Source organism: Rhinolophus hipposideros, assembly GCF_964194185.1.
Source record: "Rhinolophus hipposideros genome assembly, chromosome: 5".
Lineage (NCBI taxonomy): Eukaryota > Metazoa > Chordata > Mammalia > Chiroptera > Rhinolophidae > Rhinolophus > Rhinolophus hipposideros.
In genome coordinates this window covers 60,507,283-60,526,406 of record NC_138051.1, presented here as the reverse complement: position 1 = coordinate 60,526,406, position 19,124 = coordinate 60,507,283, and the positions used below count along the sequence as shown (strand labels likewise).

At 37.7% G+C, this 19,124-nt stretch overlaps 1 protein-coding gene across 5 annotated transcripts in view; it reads left to right on the top strand.

Annotated features, from left to right (window-relative positions):
- Positions 1–8: 8 nt before the first annotated feature.
- Positions 9–19,124, top strand: part of L2HGDH (L-2-hydroxyglutarate dehydrogenase) — a 38,173-nt gene continuing 19,057 nt past the window's right edge. For 4 of the 5 annotated variants that reach the window (XM_081047644.1, XM_081047642.1, XM_081047643.1 and 1 more), the window contains exons 1-5: positions 9–240; positions 3,043–3,158; positions 3,831–3,982; positions 9,734–9,865; positions 17,915–18,077. In XM_081047644.1, the coding sequence (XP_080903770.1) occupies positions 101–240; positions 3,043–3,158; positions 3,831–3,982; positions 9,734–9,865; positions 17,915–18,077 (703 nt within the window). In that variant the 5' untranslated portion in view covers positions 9–100. The remainder of the gene's footprint in view (positions 241–3,042; positions 3,159–3,830; positions 3,983–9,733; positions 9,866–17,914; positions 18,078–19,124) is intronic. The other variant, XM_081047645.1, reaches the window with a different exon arrangement.

Here is a 19,124-nt window from a genome sequence, read left to right as displayed (position 1 = left end):
GTCGCTGCGCGGGGGGCGGGGCTACAGAGTGCTGCCTGAGGCCCCTTCAGTGTCGGGCTCGTGACCACCTCTGGCTGAGGCAGGTTAGGGGACGCAGGCAATGGTTCCCGCGCTGCGTTACCTGGGCAGTGCTTGCGGATGGGTCCGCGGGGGATTCCCCGGGGGCTTCTCCGCGGCGTGGGGGCCCGCGCCGGGGAGGCACAGGCCGCTGTGCCAGGGTGGCCGCAGAGCCAGCACTAGGTGAGTACAGCACAGTGCTCCCCGCTTCTTGCGTTGCATCGTGTCTCAGAGGTGCCTTGTGCTGGACCTGTGCCCCTGCCCTACTTCCCTGTTCCAGGCTTGAGTGAAGGTCAGGATCCTGTGGAGCCCGGGCTCCTACCTTGGATCCTAGGAGCTCCCTGCAGGATTTATTCGTTGTCTGTGAGCGGGAGGAACAGAGTAAGAGAGGAAGGTTGAGTAGAGGTCTAAAACAGTCTGTCTTTGAATACAACCCCTCCGCTTCCTATTTAACTCTGGGCGGGTTAACGTAAGCTCCTTGAAGGCTCAGTTGTGAATTGGATCCTAGTCTCTCTCCGCAGGTGGTCATTTTGAGCATGAAAGGACCTAGCACGCTGTAAGCAATTAAATATGCTGTTTATTAGCTGACATCGCTGGTGTTACTTGGAAGATCTGAAACCAGTTTTAAGTCAGTTCCTGGCAGACATTGCATAGAGTTACCTCTGTGAGAAGCAGCTCAGTTTCTTATCCAAATCTGCAGAATTCAATGTCCTGTGATTTGAAGTTTGGAGGTCACAGTGGAAACCACTGTCTTTGCTTTCTGTAGAGGGGATGATTTACGCGAAGGCTTTCAAGCTGAAAAACCTTTGGCTGTTTCTAGAACTAGAAGGTAGGGAAGATGAGTGTGACTGCAGTTTGGCAGAACAGAGATGGTTTGGAATGACACTGGGAGAGGGGCTACAGCACAGCAGGATTTTTATTTTATTTTAACTACACATTGAATTTTATTCTAAGAGCGCTGTGAGGTTTTTAAAGGGTTTTTAAGAAGAGGGAGTGATTAAACTGATATTTCAAAAGTTGACTCTGGCTGCTGTGTTAGTGGATTGGAGGGGGATTAGAGTGGAATAGGATTCATGATTCATCATGGGGTATGTAGACAATTCTTTGGGGAAGCTCAAGGGAAGAAAAGTAGAGTTAGTGAAGGTTTTGGTTATACTTTTTATATTGAAATAATTACGGATTCATAAAAAGTTGCAACAAAACAGAGATCTCATGTACCCTTCATCCAATTTACCCCAATGATAACATCTTAGGTAACTACAGTACAATATCACAGCCAGGAAATTGACATTGACACAAAGCATAGACCTTGTTCAGATTTTATCAGTTTTACATGCACTCATTTGTGTTTGTGTGTGTTTCTGTGCAATTTAATCATTTGTGTTATTTTGTGTAACTACTACCATAAGAAACAGAAATGTTCCATCAACACAAAGATATCACTTGTGTCACCTGCTGTGTTATAGTCACATTCCATCTCTACACCCTTCTTAACCTTTGGCAACTACTCATCTATTCCCCCAGCCCTATAATTTTGTCATTTCAAGAATGTTCTGTAAGTGGAATCACACAGTATGTAATCTGTTGAGATTGGCCTTTTTCACACAGCATGTCCTTGAGATCCATCCCAGGTGTTACCTATGTGGATAGTGGGTTCCTTTTAATTGTTGAGTAGCATTCCATGGCGTGGATGTTTAACCACAAATGTTTAATCACCGTTTGTTTAACCATTCACCAGTTGAAGGATATCTGGGCTGTTTCCAGTTTTTGGCTATGAATGAAGCTGCTATAAACATTTATGTACAGGTCTTTGTATGAACATAACTTTCCATTTCTCTGGGATAAATGCAGTCACTAAGACATACAGTTAGTACATGTTTAGTTTTTTAAGAAACTGCCATGCTCTTTTTCCAGAGTGACTGTACTATTTTACATTCCTACCAGCAATATGTGAGTGACCCCAACGTGTTGGTTTTCTTCTCATGCTCTTAACAGGATCCTTTGCAGAGCAAAAGCTTTTAATTTTGATGAAGTCAATTTATCAAATTTTTCTTTTATGGATCATGTTTTTGGTGTAAACTCTCCACCTAGCTCTATATCCCAAGATTTTCTCCTGTGTTTTCCTTCTAAAAGATTTATAGTGAATATTTGATGATATAAAATATTTGTTGTTAATTTTAAATATGAATAATGGTATTGTGTGTGTGTGTGTTTGAAGAGATCTTTTAGAAATAACATACTGAAATAAAAATTTAAATAAATAAATAAAAGAAATAACATACGGAAATATTTACAGATGATGTTTTGGATTTACATCAAAATAATATAATACAGGAGGGGGTGAAATAGGTGGGGTGCAGAAGAAGCAAGATTGGCCATGTTCCTATAAGACCGAGATTTGTTCACCGTAAGGAAAGTGCTAAAGGTAATCTTGTACTCTTCTCATTGCAGAGTTAGACTATACAAGTCCTTTCTAATTTTTGAAATAGTTTTGTAATCAGGGTTTGTCATGGCTAAAATTGTGGTTCTGGACCTATTTTGGACCCCTTATTTCCGTAAGGTTTGATGTTCTCACTGGCCGTTTCTTCCTCAACAGAAAAAAATGTACAAATTCTTGCACATTAAGACATTAAAGATTTAATGTGTTAGCTTATGCTCAAGAATACTGTACTTGAATTTTAAAAGAATAGATGGTAGAGAAGAGTGTGATGCTTAGCACAGGATAATCATTGATGCAGCCAGCCCAGGCAGAGTACTGTGGAGGAGAGCAACTAGCCACCATGCCTGCTCAGTGTAGCTGACTATGTGCTGACCAGCAATGCGTGTAACTTTTAAAGGTTTTCTTTGTGAGTATGAAGCCAAATAGTGTAAAGCCAAATGAATATTTGCTTTTAATGATTAGAAATTAATAGTTTAATTATCCCTGGGTGATCAAAATTATGTGAAGTTTGATGAGGTCTACTGTAACCATGCATTACTTTAAAGCTCATTTGATGTAGTCATTATCGGTGGCGGAATTGTGGGGCTTGCCTCTGCCAGAGCACTCATCCTTCGACATCCAGCACTTTCCATTGGTGTTCTGGAAAAGGAGAAAGATTTAGGTATGTATGTTATCAGTGTTGCTCTTCTGGCTTAACCTGAACACCTGCTCATTTTGTCAGTTCTGCATCTGTCATGCTGAATGTCAATCAATGTTAGTACCCTCATTTGAATTCTCCATAAAGCAGAGCCTGAGACTAGGACTTGGGTGTAGATTATTTATTTGAGAGGTTACCTAGGAGACAGGAGTAAGGGGGTGGGGAGAGTAAACAGGGAAGGTGGAAAAGCCACATGAGGTTACATTATCAAAGTTGCTCCTGTGAGCTTGATTCCACTGGGACCTCTGAGGAGCTACATAAACATTTGCCAGGATCCTGCTCATTTATCCACCAGGTCCTGCCCCTATTGGTTGAGGATTGCCCCTAGGGATATTGAGTCCCCCTCCCCATATTAAAAAAGGTCCTGGGGCAAAATGCAGAGAGCTATAGTGGTCCCTTAAAGTGGTTTGCTGGTAGTGATAGGTGAGTTTGTGCACCAAAGTTGTAACTGAAATCAGAGTTGAGCTGGAGGGAAGTGACACAGACATCAGGCACGTCTACTAGAGGAAGTTAACCAGTGCTCTAACTGTAAGACTCTTTAAATAATGTGATCTCTGATAGCTTCAACTGTGTTTGTCCCCCCACTTCTTAGGTTTTATATGAGTCATTACTTTCTCTTTTTCTTTTGTCTGGTAGCTATTCATCAGACTGGACATAACAGTGGTGTCATACATAGTGGAATTTATTATAAACCTGACTCTCTGAAAGCTAAATTATGTGTACAAGGCGCAGCCCTCCTCTATGAATACTGTAACCAAAAGGGAATTTCCTACAAGCAATGTGGCAAGGTATAGTATTTTACTAGGGCCTTATTTATAGCTAGCATTTTCTTATTGATGTTTAATGTTGAGTTAAAAAAAAACCAACCGGGCTTTTCTTTCTTTATATAAATGTAATTTGCAAAATCTTATATTAGGAAATAACTTTAAAAAAGATGGTGTGACTAACTCCATTTAATTTCTGAAGTAATAGCTTTATTTGCATATAATTTATGTACCACACAATTCACCATTTTAAGGTGTATAATTTAGTTTTTATTGAATTCACAGAATGTGTAGCCAGCACTACTGTCTAATTTTAGAAACCCTATACCCATTAACAGTCATTACCCATGTCCCCCTATTTTCTACTTTCCTTCTCCCTAGCCCCTAGCAACCACTAATATACTTTATGTCTCTATGGATTTGCCTATTCCGGGCATTTCATGTAAATGGAAGCATACAGTATGTTGTCTTTTAAGACTGGCTTCTTTCACTTAGCATAACGTTTTCAAGGTTCATTCATCTTGTCGCATGAATCAGTGTTTCATTCCTTTTTATATTTTACTCATATATCATATAGCTATATCACATTTTATTTATCCATTTATCAGTTGATAGACATTTGGGTTGTTTCTGCTTTTGGGCTATTAGGAATAATGCTGCTATGGACATTCATGTACATGTTTGTGTATGGACCTATGTGTTCATTTTTCTTGGGTATATACCTAGGAGTAGAATTGCTGGGTCATATGGTAACTCCATGTTTAACATTTGAGGAACTGCCAAACTGTTTTCCAAAGTGCTGCACTATTTTACATTCCCATTGACAATTAATGAGGATTCTAACATCTCTACATCCTTGCCAACACCTGTTGTTGTATGTCTCTTTTATTTTAGCCATTCTAGTGAATATGAAGAGGTATATCATTGTAGTTTCGATTTGCATTTCCCTAGTTATTATGATGTTGAGCATCTTTTCATTTATTCATTGAAGAAATGTCTATTCAAATCTTTTACCCATTTTAAAAATTGACTTGTCTTTTTATTGTTGAGTTGTATGTGTTCTTTATATATTCTGGATACAGTCCCTAATTAGCTATGACAAATTTAAAAATTTTTTTATTTTAAAAATAATAGTAATAGTGGGCCGGCCATGTGGCTCAGGCGGTTGGAGCTCCTGCTCCTATCTCCAAAGGCTGTTGGTTCGATTCCCACATGGGCCAGTGGGCTCTCAACCACAAGGTTGCTGGTTCTATTCCTCGAGTCCCGCAAGAGATGGTGGGCAGCGCTCCCTGCAACTAGGATTGAACACGGCACCTTGAGCTGAGCTGCCGCTGAGCCCCTGGATGGCTCAGTTGGCTGGAGCGGGTCCTTTTAACCACAAGGTTCGACTCCCGCAAGGAATGGTAGGCTGCGCCCCCCACAACTAAGACTGAAAGGACAACAACTTGAAGCTGAAAGGCACCCTCCACAACTAAGATTGAAAGGACAACAACTTGACTTAGAAAAAGTCCTGGGAGTACACACTGTTCCCCAATAAAGTAATAGTAATAATAGTAATAGTAATGGTAATGGTAATAGTAATTTTTAAAATATTACTAAAAATTTTCTCCCCTTCTGTAGATGTTCGTTTTTACTTTGTTGATGGTGTCCTTTGAAGCACAGTTTTTAATTTTTATGAAGTCCAGTTTATCTCTTTTTCTTTTGTTGCTTATGTTTTTAGTGTCATATCTAAGAAATCATTGCCTAACCTTAGATCATGAAAAATTGCTCATGTTTTCTTCTAAAAATTTTGTTATAGCCTTAGCTCTGACATTTAGATTTTTCATCACTTTTTTTCCCTCCAAATAAGCTGGTTTAATTCCAGGTGATATAGAATCGGGGTAGAACAAAGACTGAAGAACAGACTTCGGCTTCTGGGCTGGGTTTTCCCTGACCTCACAGCTAAGGAAGAAATGGCTGAGTGAGAAGAACTAAAGAGAAAATGAGCCACAGTATGATTTTATTTTTAAGTTTATTCTTAAATGTGCAACAGGCTCTAAGACAACACTCCATTCTAGCTATAGGTGCCAACAGATGGTATGGCAAAGAATCCAGATGTTTAAACAGAAATGGAATTAAGGATCACCATTGTCTCAGGCACAAGCTTATTTTTTGCCAGATTTCTGAATTCCAAATGTGGAATTTCCCCAAATGTGGAATTTCCTTCCCCATAGCCTTCGCTTTTAGCTCCTTGATTTTTTTCTGTTCCTCTTTTTGTTTCTGCTTGAATGCCTTATGTTCCTGGTCCACGTCCTTGGCCTGCTTGTTGGGCTCTCAGGGCATCTTACCACCTTTGCCGCCAGCCTGCCTTCCCCAGCCCCGGCTGTCAGGCAGAGCTCCCTACCCTTTGCACCTGTCCCTCCAGTGGATAATCACTTTTTAATTAATTTTGGTATACGGTGTGAGGAAGGGGTCTAACTTCATTCTTTTGCATGTGAATATCCGGTTGTCTCAGGACCATTTGTTGAAAAGACTACTCTTTCTACATTGTTTTGGCACCTTCATCAAAAATCAATTGAGCATAAATGTAATAGGGTATATTTAGAATTCTCAGTTCTGTTCAATTTATATACAAAGGTCAGATAATTTAGTTCGTGAACTCATCCTAGAAAAAGTGCTACGTACCTCATTGCTGAATATCACTACGGTCACCTTCAAAGTACTCCCCTTGGGGAGCTATGCACCGACACCAGTGCCTAGTCCACCCTTCAAAGCAATTTTGGAACTCTTTTTCTGGAATGGCCATCAGAGCTGTCATCGTATTACCCTTGATGTCCTGAATGTCATCAACATGTCTTCTTTTCAATATTTCCTTTATCTTCGGGTAAAGAAAGAAGTCATGGGGGGCCAGATCAGGTGAGTAGGGAGGGTGTTCCAATACAGTTATTTGTTTACTGGCTAAAAACTCCCTCACAGACAGTGCCGTGGGGGCTGGTGCATTGTCGTGATGCAAGAGCCATGAATTGTTGGTGAAAAGTTCAGATCATTTTTGTCTAACTTTTTCACACAGCCTTTTCAGCACTTCCAAATAGTAAACTTGGTTAGCTATTTGACCAGTTGGTACAAATTCATAACGAATAATCCCTCTGATATCAAAAAAGGTTAGTAACATAGGTTCAGCAAGTTTGTGAACTTAATTGTCAGAGCTCGTATGTCTGCTCTTATGCCAGCACCATACTATCTTGATTACTGTAACTGTTGTATTTTGAAATTAGGAAGTATGAGTCCTCCAGCTTTGTTCTTTTTTTTTTCAAGATTTGTTTTGGTTATTCTGGGAGCTTTGCATTTCCATGTGAATTTTAGGGTCAGTTTCTCCAAAAAGACAGCTGGGATTTTGATGGAGATAGGGAATCTATAGATTCCCAATCTGGGGAGTAGTCCCATCTTAACAATATTAAATCTTGCAAGCCATGAACATGGGCTATCTTTCGATTTATTTAGATCTTCTTTAATTTCTTTCAACAATGTTTTGTATTTTTCAGTGTGTAAGTATTGCATTTCTTTTGTTAAATTTATTCCTTGATATTCTGTTTGAAGCTTTTGTGAGGGTAATTGTTTTTTAATTTCATTTTGGATTATTCATTGTTAATGTATAGAATATGACTGATTTTTATATTGATCTTTTATCCTGAAACCTTGCTGAACTCATTTATTAGTCTAACAGTTTGGTTCTTTTTTTTTGTTTGTTTTTTGTTTTGCCATGTGGATTCCTTAGGATTTTATATGTGCAGGATCATATCATCTGTAAATAAGATAGTTTTATTTCTTTTTTTGTCTGGATGCTCTTTATATTTTCTTCCTGTCTAATTTCCCTGGATAGAATCTCTAATACAGTGTTGAATAGAAGTGGTGAAAGTGAACATCCTTGTGTTTTTCCTGATCTTCCCAAAGGAGGAAGTATTAAATCTTTCACTTTTACTAAGTATGATGCTAGTTGTGAGTTTTTTGTAGATAAGCTTTATCAGATTGAGGAAATTCCTTTCTATTCCTAGTTTGTTGAGTCTGTGTGTTTTTTAACCATGAAACGATGTTGGATTGTCTCAAATACCTTTTCTGCTTCTATTGAGGCAATCATGTAGTTTTTGTTCTTTATTCTAGTAATATGATACATTGCACTAGCTGACTTTTGGATGTTAACTTAATCTTTCATTCCTGTAATAAATATACACTTGGTCATGGTATAGAATTCTTTTTTATGTTGCTGCATTCAATTTACTAATATTCAGGATTTTTTTGCATCAATATTCATAAGGGATATTGGTCTATAGTTTTATTTTCTTTTGATGTCTCTGTCTGACTAATACTGGTCTCATTGAATTAGTTAGGAAGTATTCCCTCTTGTGTTTTTTGGAAGAGTTTATGAAGAATTGCTATTTATGTAAATTTACTAACAATTGTCACCCCAATAAATTTAATTAAAAAAAAAAGAATTGCTATTAATTCTTCTTTAATCATGGTAGCATTCATGAGTAAAGTCCTTGGTCCTGAGATTTTCTTTGTGGGAAATTTCAAAGTTACTAATTCAATCTCTTTATTTGTTATCGGTCTATTCAGACTTTGTTTTTCTTCTTGAGTCAGTTTCAGAAGTTTGTGTCTTTTTATGAGTTTGTCCATTTCATATAGATTATTTAATTTGTTGGCATACGGTTATTCATAAAATCTCTCTATAAGTCTTCTCCATGTAATTTTTAAGAATAAAAGTTCATTGTCGCCATCAAAGATGCTATGAAGATTTTTTTTTAAATGATGTGGGGAAATGGTCCTGACATGCTGTTAAGTGATAAAAAGCAAGATGTAAAACTGTATTTGCAGTTTTTATGATTGAGTTATAAGAGTTCTTTATATATTCTGGTTAGCTAGTCTCTATGTGATTTGCAAATATTTTCTCCCATGCAGTGGCTTGTCTTTTTACTTTCTTGATGGTGTCTTTTGATTCCACTTCTATTTTTAAGGTTAATTATTTGTTAATTTAAATAACCTTTACACCTTGATTTAAAGTATCTTGAAAAATTCTGTTGACTCCTTGTTATGAAATAGTGATTTGTGAATTCTAATTTACCTGTGAATATACATCTGTGTTTTCTTTTGCTGGGAGCTTGTTAAAGTAAAAACTACCTCAAACAGATATTTGCCCAGAAATAAATAGGAAAAGATTCTTCAGTAAAGTTAATAAACTTACCTCTTTTTTCTCTGCAACAGAATGCATTACTGAATACTTTGTAATGTACTTTATTCCAGGAAATAAAATAGATAGTTATGTGTTAGTGATATTCCATTATACTGAATAATGGCTGTCTTTCTAATGTGCTGGTGTTTTATATTCTCTTATAGAAGTAAGAAGGCCATTCTGTTTTTTTGTTGTTCTGTTTTTTGTTTTTTTTTATGTAAAGACTAAGCAACCTGTGCTTCTCTCCCTTCTGTAATTGAGGGAGTGGTAGTGATTAACAGTAGTTTATGACCAAGATGCATGTAGCAACTGATAACGGAGGCGGAAATTGAGGCTATATCTCACCTTTGGGGAAATTTTGTTTTAATGCAGTTTTCTTATGAGAAGTTTTTTCAGAGAGGAAAATGAGGTCATGAAGAAAGGGAGAAGTAGATATAAGAAGAAAAGAAACAACTTAAAAAAAAAACCAACCCAATTTTAGTCATGCAATAATTTACGATTTTCTATGGACTTTATCTTTCATTGTTGATGGTATGTTTAACTCTATCCATATTCTTTATTTTTTTAAGCTTATAGTAGCTGTTGAACAAGAAGAAATTCCCAGACTTCAGGCCTTATATGAGAGAGGCCTGCAGAATGGTGTCCAGGGCCTGAGACTGATCCAGCAGGAGGAAATAAAAAAGAAGGAGCCGTATTGTAGGGTGAGTGGTTCAGTGACTCCACACACATGCATGGGAGCATTTTCATTTAGGGCTCAGTGTTGTGCCACGGAAGCTGAGGGTGAATTTATAGGAGGCAGGAATCCTACTAGAAACAGATAATCCTGTCATAAAAGCAGTGAGGTGCCAAACACAAGAGGGCATTGCCACAAACTGGACACCTGATTTCTCCTTTCCCTATGAAAAATACCAGGACTGAAGAACATAAGCAAAGGCGAGAGGAGGTCTGAGACCATATGATATGCTTGGAAAGCGTTGAGTGGTGAGGTGTGGTAAGATCATAGAGTGTGTAGGGAGAGAGAAAATGTGACACTAGAAAGGCAGGATCAGGCTCGCATAAAGGGCCTAATACTAATGCTAATAACTTTGAAGTTTATCCGGTAGATACAGGAGCCACTGAAAATTTTTGAGGAGAGTGGCTACAATATTGGATCTGTATTTCAGGAAAATAAGGCTGGCATGAGTGTGAATGGTGGGTTGTAGAGTATCTTGCTTAAAACGTGGGGAAAAACATCTTTTTATTCATGAAAGAGACATGAATAATAATAGTTGTTGTGCATATCAGCTTTCTTTGATAGGCTTTCAGAAGCTGTCAGTCCAACCCCCAGTTCCACTTAGTGTTGCAATGAATGGCTTTATTTCCTATTCCCCCTCCCTCACTGTTTTATCGACAGTATGCATTAGTTGGACTCCAGGTACCTGTCTTAGAGAGTGTAACTTTGAACTCACTGCTAAGCAACGCTTGTAAGAAACTTGGTTTAAAGAAACGCTATTTATGGGAGTAAGCCTGGAAGATATGTAGACCATTCCTATACATCTTTCTAGATCAGAGTGGCACACCTACTCTGCAGTGTTTTGCCCTCTTCATCCTTCTCCTTGACCCCAAATCACTCTCTTTGAATTGTTCTTTAGTTTTATGGCATCAGCCTATGGAGGAGGTCATTGTGTCCCTGAGTTATCTACTGTAAGCATATGATCTAGGACATAGGTTGTTCACTGTTACACAATGTCTCTCTCTGAGAATCCACAGGAGAAATTTCTCTCAGACCTCAGTTCTAACAATAATTTTGTTTTCCCTGAGCACCATTGGTTTGTTTTCATCTTATGAACACCATGAATCATTTAATTATTGTCCAGTTTGCCCTGGCTGCAAGGAAGCTTAGAGACACATTTGTGCCCTACTCTTGCCAGATATCTAGGGCCTTAAGGATACATTTTTATTTTTATGTATTAACTTCCCTCTTCATTTCATCTTATCTTTCCATCCTCATTTTCTATATACCCTGATACTTTGGAACTTTTTATTGAATCATCACATATAACAGAAATCATAAATCTACAGCTTGATGAATTTTCGTAAACTGTGACCAACACCCAGATAACATTACCAGCCTCCCAGGATTCACCTCATCACCCCTCCTAGTCACTATCTGTCCCTTAAAGGTTATCACAGTTCTGACTTTTTACAGCACAGGTTTTTGAATTTTATGTAAATAGAATCATATAGTATGTGCTCATTTGTAGCTGGACTTATTTTATTCAGTATTGTTTATGAAATTCATCCACATTATTGTACATAGTTGTAGTTTGTTGTCATTGCTGTATGATACTCCATTGTGTGAATGTTGAGGTCAAGGTATATATTTTTTTCCATATGGATCTCCAGTTGACTCAGAACCATTTATTAAAAAGACCATTATTTCTTTTTTTAAAAATTAAATTTATTGGGATGACAATGGATAGTAAACTTACATAGGTTTCAAGTGTGCATTTCTATAATATGTCATCTATACATCCCATTGTGTGCTCACCACCCAGAGTCAGTTCTCCTTCCATCTCCATATATTTGACCCCCTTTGCCCTCTTCTTCCATCCCTCCTCCCTCCTTACCCTCTGATAACCACTAAACTGTTGTGTCTATGAGTTTTTGTTTAAAAAGACCATTATTTCCCACTGCATTGCAGTGTTTCCTTTGTGATACCAGGTGGCTCTGTATGGGCATAGCATGATTCTACTGTTGATGGATATTTGGATAGTTTCCAGTTTTGAGCTATTCCAGATAGTGCTACTATGAACATTCTAGCACATGTATTTTGGTGTACACATTTCTGTTGGGTATATATCTAGGAGGGAAGTTGCTAGGTTGTAATTTATACAAGTTGAACTTTGGCAGGTTATTGCCAAAGAGTTTAACAAAGTTTTTGTCCCACTTCATACTGTCATCAACAGTTTATGCGAGTTCCAGTTGCTCTGTATCCTCATCAACACATGGTGTTGTTTGTTTCCATTTTAGACATTCTGGTGGGTATGTAGTAGTATAATATTACAGTTTTAATTTGCATTTCCCTGATGATTCATGAAATTGTACACCTTTTCATAAGTGTACTGCCCATTTTTTCTGTTGTGGTCTTTCTTATCAATTATTAATTCTTTTTAATTTTTAGGCAATGTCCTTTTTTAAAATTGAAGTATAATTGACCTATAGCATTATATTAGTTTCAGATGTATTATATAATGATCTGATATTTGTATATGTTGCAAAATGATCACTACAATAATTCTCGTTAACCTCCATCACCATACAGTTGCAATTTTTTTTTCTTGTGATGAGAACTTTTAATATCTACGCTCTTAACTTTCAAATATGCAGTATTATTAACTATAGTTACATGCTGTACATTACATCCCCATGACTTATTAATTTAATAAATAAGGTCTTTCTGGCTTTGGGCAATGTTGCTACATGGCCAGCAAACTACGACCTGTGGGTCAAATCCAGCCTGCCATCTATTTTTTATGACGTGTGAGCTAAGAATAGTTCTTATATTTTTAAATGGTTGAAAAACATTAAAAGAAGAAGAATATTTTGTGACATGTGAAAATTATAAGAATTTTAAGTTTCAGTGTTCATCAATAAAAGTTTTACTGGACTACAGCCACATTTTTTCATTTACGTATTGTCTATGACTGCTTTTGTGCCAAACAGCCGAGTAGTTTCAATAGAGATCATAAGCCCCACATAGACAAAAATATACTGTCTGGCCCTTTATAGAAAAATTTGCCAACCCCTGATTTAAACAGTAGGGAGCCACTAAAGGATTTGGATAGGAGAAAGACAGTGTAAAATGTGCTACTTTAGGAAAGGTAATCAAGTCCTGGTACATAGGATAGAATTTGGACTGGACATGGGAGAGAGGGGAGCCTTGGAGTGGGAAGCCAAAGCCATTTGTAGTTATTTTGAAAGGTAGCTATGCTCACCACTGTACTACCAATGCTACTTAATAGTTATTTTTGGAATATCTGATGCATATCTGGTATCTCTTGTACATCAGAGGTTAGTAATTCCCAGACTTCAGGGAATTTTGACATATTATCCTCTATTTTTATCTCACTATACACTCTTTTTCCCCCCATAAACTGGAATCTAACATAAAGTGAGGAGCATAATGCAGTGGTTGAGAAGTCAGACAGACATAGGTTCTGAGAATTGAATGAAATATTAGGTTGGTGCAAAAGTAATTGCAGTTTTTGCAGTTTTTAACCTTTTAAACCGTAATTGCTTTTGCACCAACCTAATAACATGCATAAGGCATCCAGTGTATGTTAATCCTTAAGAGGTAGTAGGTACTATTACATGCTTATTTAAGGAATTCTCGTGAATTCCCATTCGTTTTGCTTGAAGATTTGGGGATTTTTCGGGATATCTGTTAAGATAAGTAGGTATACTTAGTTAGATATGTTTTTCCCCTTGGTTTATATTTGCCCCTTTCTTGATGTTTTACGTATAACTCATTATTTTATTCTGTTTATTTCCTTTAAGCCATGTCAATAATTTTGGAGAGTAAGATAGACTATTTAAAAACATTGTGGAGAAATCCTAGAATATTGTAAAACCAGTTGAATAGTTGCAACAGAAATGATAAGCTAAATAAGAACTTGTCTTAGTCAGTTCAGGCTGCTATAACAAAGTACTGTAGACTAGGTAGTTTATAAATTACAAAAATGTATTTCTCACCGTTCTGGAAGCTGGAAGTCCAAGATCAAGGCTCTGGCAGATTTGGTATCTGGTAAGAATCCACTTCCTGGTTCATAGGCAGCCATCTTCTAGCCGTGTACTCACCTGGGAGAAGAGGTGAGGGATCTCTCCAGGGTCTCTTTTATAAAGACACTAATCCAATTTATGAGAGCTCTACCCTCATGATCTAATCACCTCCCAAAGGCCCCACCTCCAAATACCATCCCATTGGGAATTAGTTTCAACATATGAATTTTAGGGGCACACAGTCATTTGTTTACAGCAGAGCTGGTTGTTTAGACTGAGGCCATACTTGAAGGAAAAAAATGCTGGTATTAAAATTAAGAGATTAGGAGGTTGTACACATGTAGGGGCAGAAAGTCTATGGGAAATCTCTGTACCTTGTGCTCAGTTTTGCTGTGAACCTAAAACTGCTTTAAAAAATAAAGTCTAAAAAAAGTAAAACTCACTTTCTGTCCCTTATCTATACAGTGCTTTACAAAAATTATTGAGTGCTTTCCAAAAGAATGCTATTCCTGCTGCTGCTTTATAAGTAGCTTTATGTGATTTTGTTGGAATTTGGTTGTCAGACTAAGATGTCAAACTAAGATGTCAGAATCTCACTATTCTGTTCCTATCAAGTGCTACCTTGCCTTTGAGACTAAAACAATTTATAACCTCCTTCATAAAGCATGCTAATTTTTAACATGTTTCTATTTTTATTTGCTAACGAAATGCTTTTTCAAACTTTAAAATTGGTACCCCGAAAAAAGGACATCTGAGCCCCTGACCCACTGTAGATTTGGTCATGATGTAAAACAATATCGATTGTAGATTTTGAAAAACAAGATCACTGGTTTTGTTGTAATACTGAAATTGGGAGGATTTTTGAAGATTTCAGCTAATCAGCTGGAACAACAGTCATTGTCTGTCATGTATCTTTGTGAGGGGCTTTGAAGAGAGAAAAAATAGGAGCAAAAACCCACGATTCTTTATATCATGCTTTCCTGATAAAAAAACAACAAAAAAAACAACCAACCATAACTCTTCACCCATCACATAGGCTAAGGATGAGTCTACATATTGTTCTGTGACCCTGACAATTATCCTCGCAGGTCTTAGAATGAGGTAGAAGAGGTATGTGTGCATAGAAAATCAAATTACCTATCTACACATCTTTTTGTGCCTTTAAATGAAAAAAACTGGTGAGGTTACTTTCCCAAGGTTACACAGCTCTTAAAGAGTCCCCTGCCCCCAGATCTGACTCAGAGCTGGTATTTTTTTCTGTTTAGCTTGAGCAATATTTTCTCCTTTACTATGTGCCAAACACAATGTTAAGCACAGCAGATAAGATGAGCATGACCTGATAGTCACTTAAAGGAAGTTGTAGTGTAGCAGAAGATATCATTTTCATACAGTGATAAGCATGCTGATAGAACTGATAGTCTGACTTGTAGCAGTATAAGGGAGAGCTTTGAGCTTAGTCCGCGAGTTTAGGAAAGCCTTCTCGGAGGGGAACCCCCACTTGAAAGATGAATAAGTAGTAATAAAAATAAGTAGTATAACTTATAAGAAGTATATCCTGCTTTTACAGAAGTGATCTACTTTATATAATGCCACGTTGTAATTATCAATGCCTATTTAAGGGTGGCAATATGTAGTGGAAAAATATAGTCTGGTTATTTCATGCAGGTGTCTCGAGTGAATTTCTGCCGTCTCCCCCAACCTCACCACCGCGACCAAGAATGGTAGGCAAAATTTCCATAGTACAGGGTGACTTCTCTTTCTTTCAAGCTCTCCGAAAAGAAAAAGTTTATTAGGGCAGCTCTAAATGGCTTCTTGGACTAGATCCCTTTAAGAAGGAGGAGGAGGAGGAGGAGGACGAGATGAAATACTCCCAGTGGAGCATCTCGGAAATTTTTAAACTGCCTCTGTAAACTTTGACTTCAGAAGATAGCTCTTGACAGCTGTCTTTCTGGGCAAATCCTGACTGCTTCTTTTCACCCTAGCTATGCGGATCTGTCCTCTTTTGCTTTAATTGTTCAACCACACATTCATCTGTTCTTCTATCTTCCTGACTGACTTCTGACGCCCAGCTTTACCTGTCCTGCTTGCCTGGTTCTTTTCCAGCCACCTGCCTTGCTGTTGGCCCCAGATTTCAAGCTCTGACCTGCTAACCTGGACAGGGTATGCCCAGCTCCTGGCTGACAGCCACCCTGTCCACCAGCCCCGTCCCCGGCCAGAGCATTCAATTGCTTGGCATCAGTGACTCTCTCCGCCTTCCCCCAACATACACGTGTAGGTGGGACACACCAATATCTCATGAGGAGGAGCAAAGCCAAGACTAGAAAAGGAAAGAAAAGAAGGGAGACTTTTTAGGGAAGTTCCAGAAGAGGGGGGAATCTTGTATATTTAAAGACAGCCCTCAAAAGTTCATTCATTCAGTAAATAAATGCCTTCTGTGTGTTAGGCATTGTGCTGGGCAATAGGCATATAACATGAATAAGAAGGATATTTGGGATTCCAAAAAACTGTTGATATGAAGCACTTTAACAGCACATTTTTATCCCTCTGTTATCATACTTGTCACATAGTTTTATGCTAGGTAAAGAAGATTTTGTAACTAAACTCTCAGTTTTATCTTAGATTCCAAGGTTATTGTAACCAAAATACTATTTATAGGTTGAAATTGAATTGTAACTATTGACCTGTGAATTTAGGGATTGTCAGGCAGTATAAGGTCTATATAAAATCTTAACGTGTATCTACTATATTGAAACAGAAGGGATGATTTCCTATACTTGGGCAAATGCTCTTATACTATAGAAGCAAAACTGCCAGGAAAATGATGTTTCCAGATGTTGCTTTCAGTTTGTGAAAAGAGACTGTTGGGTGTTTTCTGAGCCTTTACCCTTAGGTACCACTGGTCAGGAATGGATGGTAAAGTTAAAAGCTTTTCAAGGACAAGCAGGTAAATGTATTGGGGGTAGGGATGAGGCACTGAATACACGAATGAGATGTTTTAAAATAATATTTGACAATATATTATTTAAAACTGCAACAGTGACAGGGCTGTGCTGGCCAAACAAGAGGACGGCAGCATTTACCAGTCACACTCAGCTTCTGGGCCTTAGTTATCCTGGGAACCAGGCTACCCTTTTAGGGAGAATTGATTGGGAAAACTGATATACTCAAATAATAAGGCAATAGAAAATGGTGCTATTATCAAAGATTCCACCAAATGTAGTCAATACTTAGTGTGTGAAATTCTACTCTTATTCTTTTGTTCAGAATTAGAAAAGGCCAATGTTCAGTCAACATTTATTCCAAAAAATTAACTAAGCGTGGTTGTAGATCACTCATCTATAGAGTTTGAACATGTCTTCGCAAAACAAATAAACAAACAAAAAAACAACCCAGGCTATTAATTTCTCATAGTAATTGAAAAGAAAGTTTGAATTAACCATGTACAATCTCCATTCAATATTGCAGTCTTGAAAATAGAGTCTATAGCCAACCAAATCAATGCTCTGCAAACATATGAACAATTATGAGTTCTCACTGAGTGTGTATGACATATGATTCACTGCTTGGAAGATCTCAGTGGAGTTTATTTAAAACAATTGGTTGGTGACACAGAATTTGACTCAGAATCAGATATGATGAGGAATGAATAAAACTGAAAAACTCAGTGTGGCAGCTGGAAGAGCCTGGCAATATTAACTCCTTTAAGAAAGAAAATTATTTTCTAATTGTAAAGATTTTCTTAGTGTTATATCTTATACCTGATATATATATATATATATATATATATATATTCAAGATCAAATTTAGGCACTGAACAGAGCAAGCTTTTATTTTTCTTTAAAACTATCAGGGTTTGCCAGGAAAGGATAATGTATGTTAATCCATCAAAATAGATAGTAAAAAACTTCATCACAAAATAAAATTTATTGAACAACCTGTTCGGTGATTTTTAATTGTGTTGTCTTAACTTTTTCATGATCCTGTCGCAGGGTCTAATGGCTATCGATTGCCCATATACTGGCATTGTGGACTATCGTCAGGTGGCTTTGTCATTTGCCCAGGATTTCCAAGAAGCAGGTGGCTCTGTCTTGACCAATTTTGAAGTAAAAGATATCGAAATGGCTAGAGAAAGTCCTTCAAGAAGTAAAGATGGTAAGCCATCCTTGTCTTTTCTTATGAATACTTGTACTGACTTCTAAACAAACTTGGGACCATTTTTTGCCTGGGGTAGTCCTGGCGGGAGGTCTTCTAGGAGCAAGGCTATGGTAGGGCCCAGACTGGAGGCAGGTACAGAAGGGACAAGGGTGAGACTGGATGTGGGAGAACTGGGACTTCCAGTGAGTCTCGTGCCAATAGAGAACTAGGCACTGATCGGACACTGATCAATCGCACTGGTGCTAAAACCTGAACTGCCATGGCTGTTTATATAAAATTAGCCCCCAGACAGGTCCTCATCCTGTAGGTTACAGTCAGAATCCCTCGGGGATGCTTGTTAAAAATGCAAACTTGAGCATCACCCAGTCTTGATCAGTCATACTGTCTGGGATAGGGTATGACTCAGCCATTCTGCACTACCCCGATACCTTTCACCCACTCTCACCTACCCCTGCCACTGTAGACTGCAGTTTGTTTGTTTTGTTTTGCTTTGGGGACAATATTTTTAAAAAATGAATTGGTTTGTAAGTTTTGAATTTGCTATTGGGAAATTTGCAGGAGAAAAAAAGGAGTGCTGAATTTATTCTTCCTTGACAGGTTTTTAAGGCGATCTGGGTCATCTGAATCATTCTCACAGTATCCTTCTAAATTCTAAGATAGTGAGAAAAATTGTTAAATAATTAAGATTATTATAGCTAGGTAGCATAATCAATCAAATTTATGATACAAGTATTCTTTACGTGCTGTATGTGTGCTTTCTAAGACTTTGAGATCCCATGTATCTAATTGGGAGCTAATTTTATACATGGTTTATTATTGGAAATTTTTGTGTTGGGATAACTCATGCTTCTCTCCACAACCTACAATCTGCAAGGACTCAGGTAACCAACACTTGGACAACAAGTGTCATAGAATTAGTCCTGTGGGAAAATATGTACTGATTTATAATGATCCATTTTATAGCATGGTTTCTAGGATTGTAGTTCAGAGAAAAGCTTGGACTGCCTGTGTTGAAGCTAAGGTGGGAAAAGGTTTATAAGCATA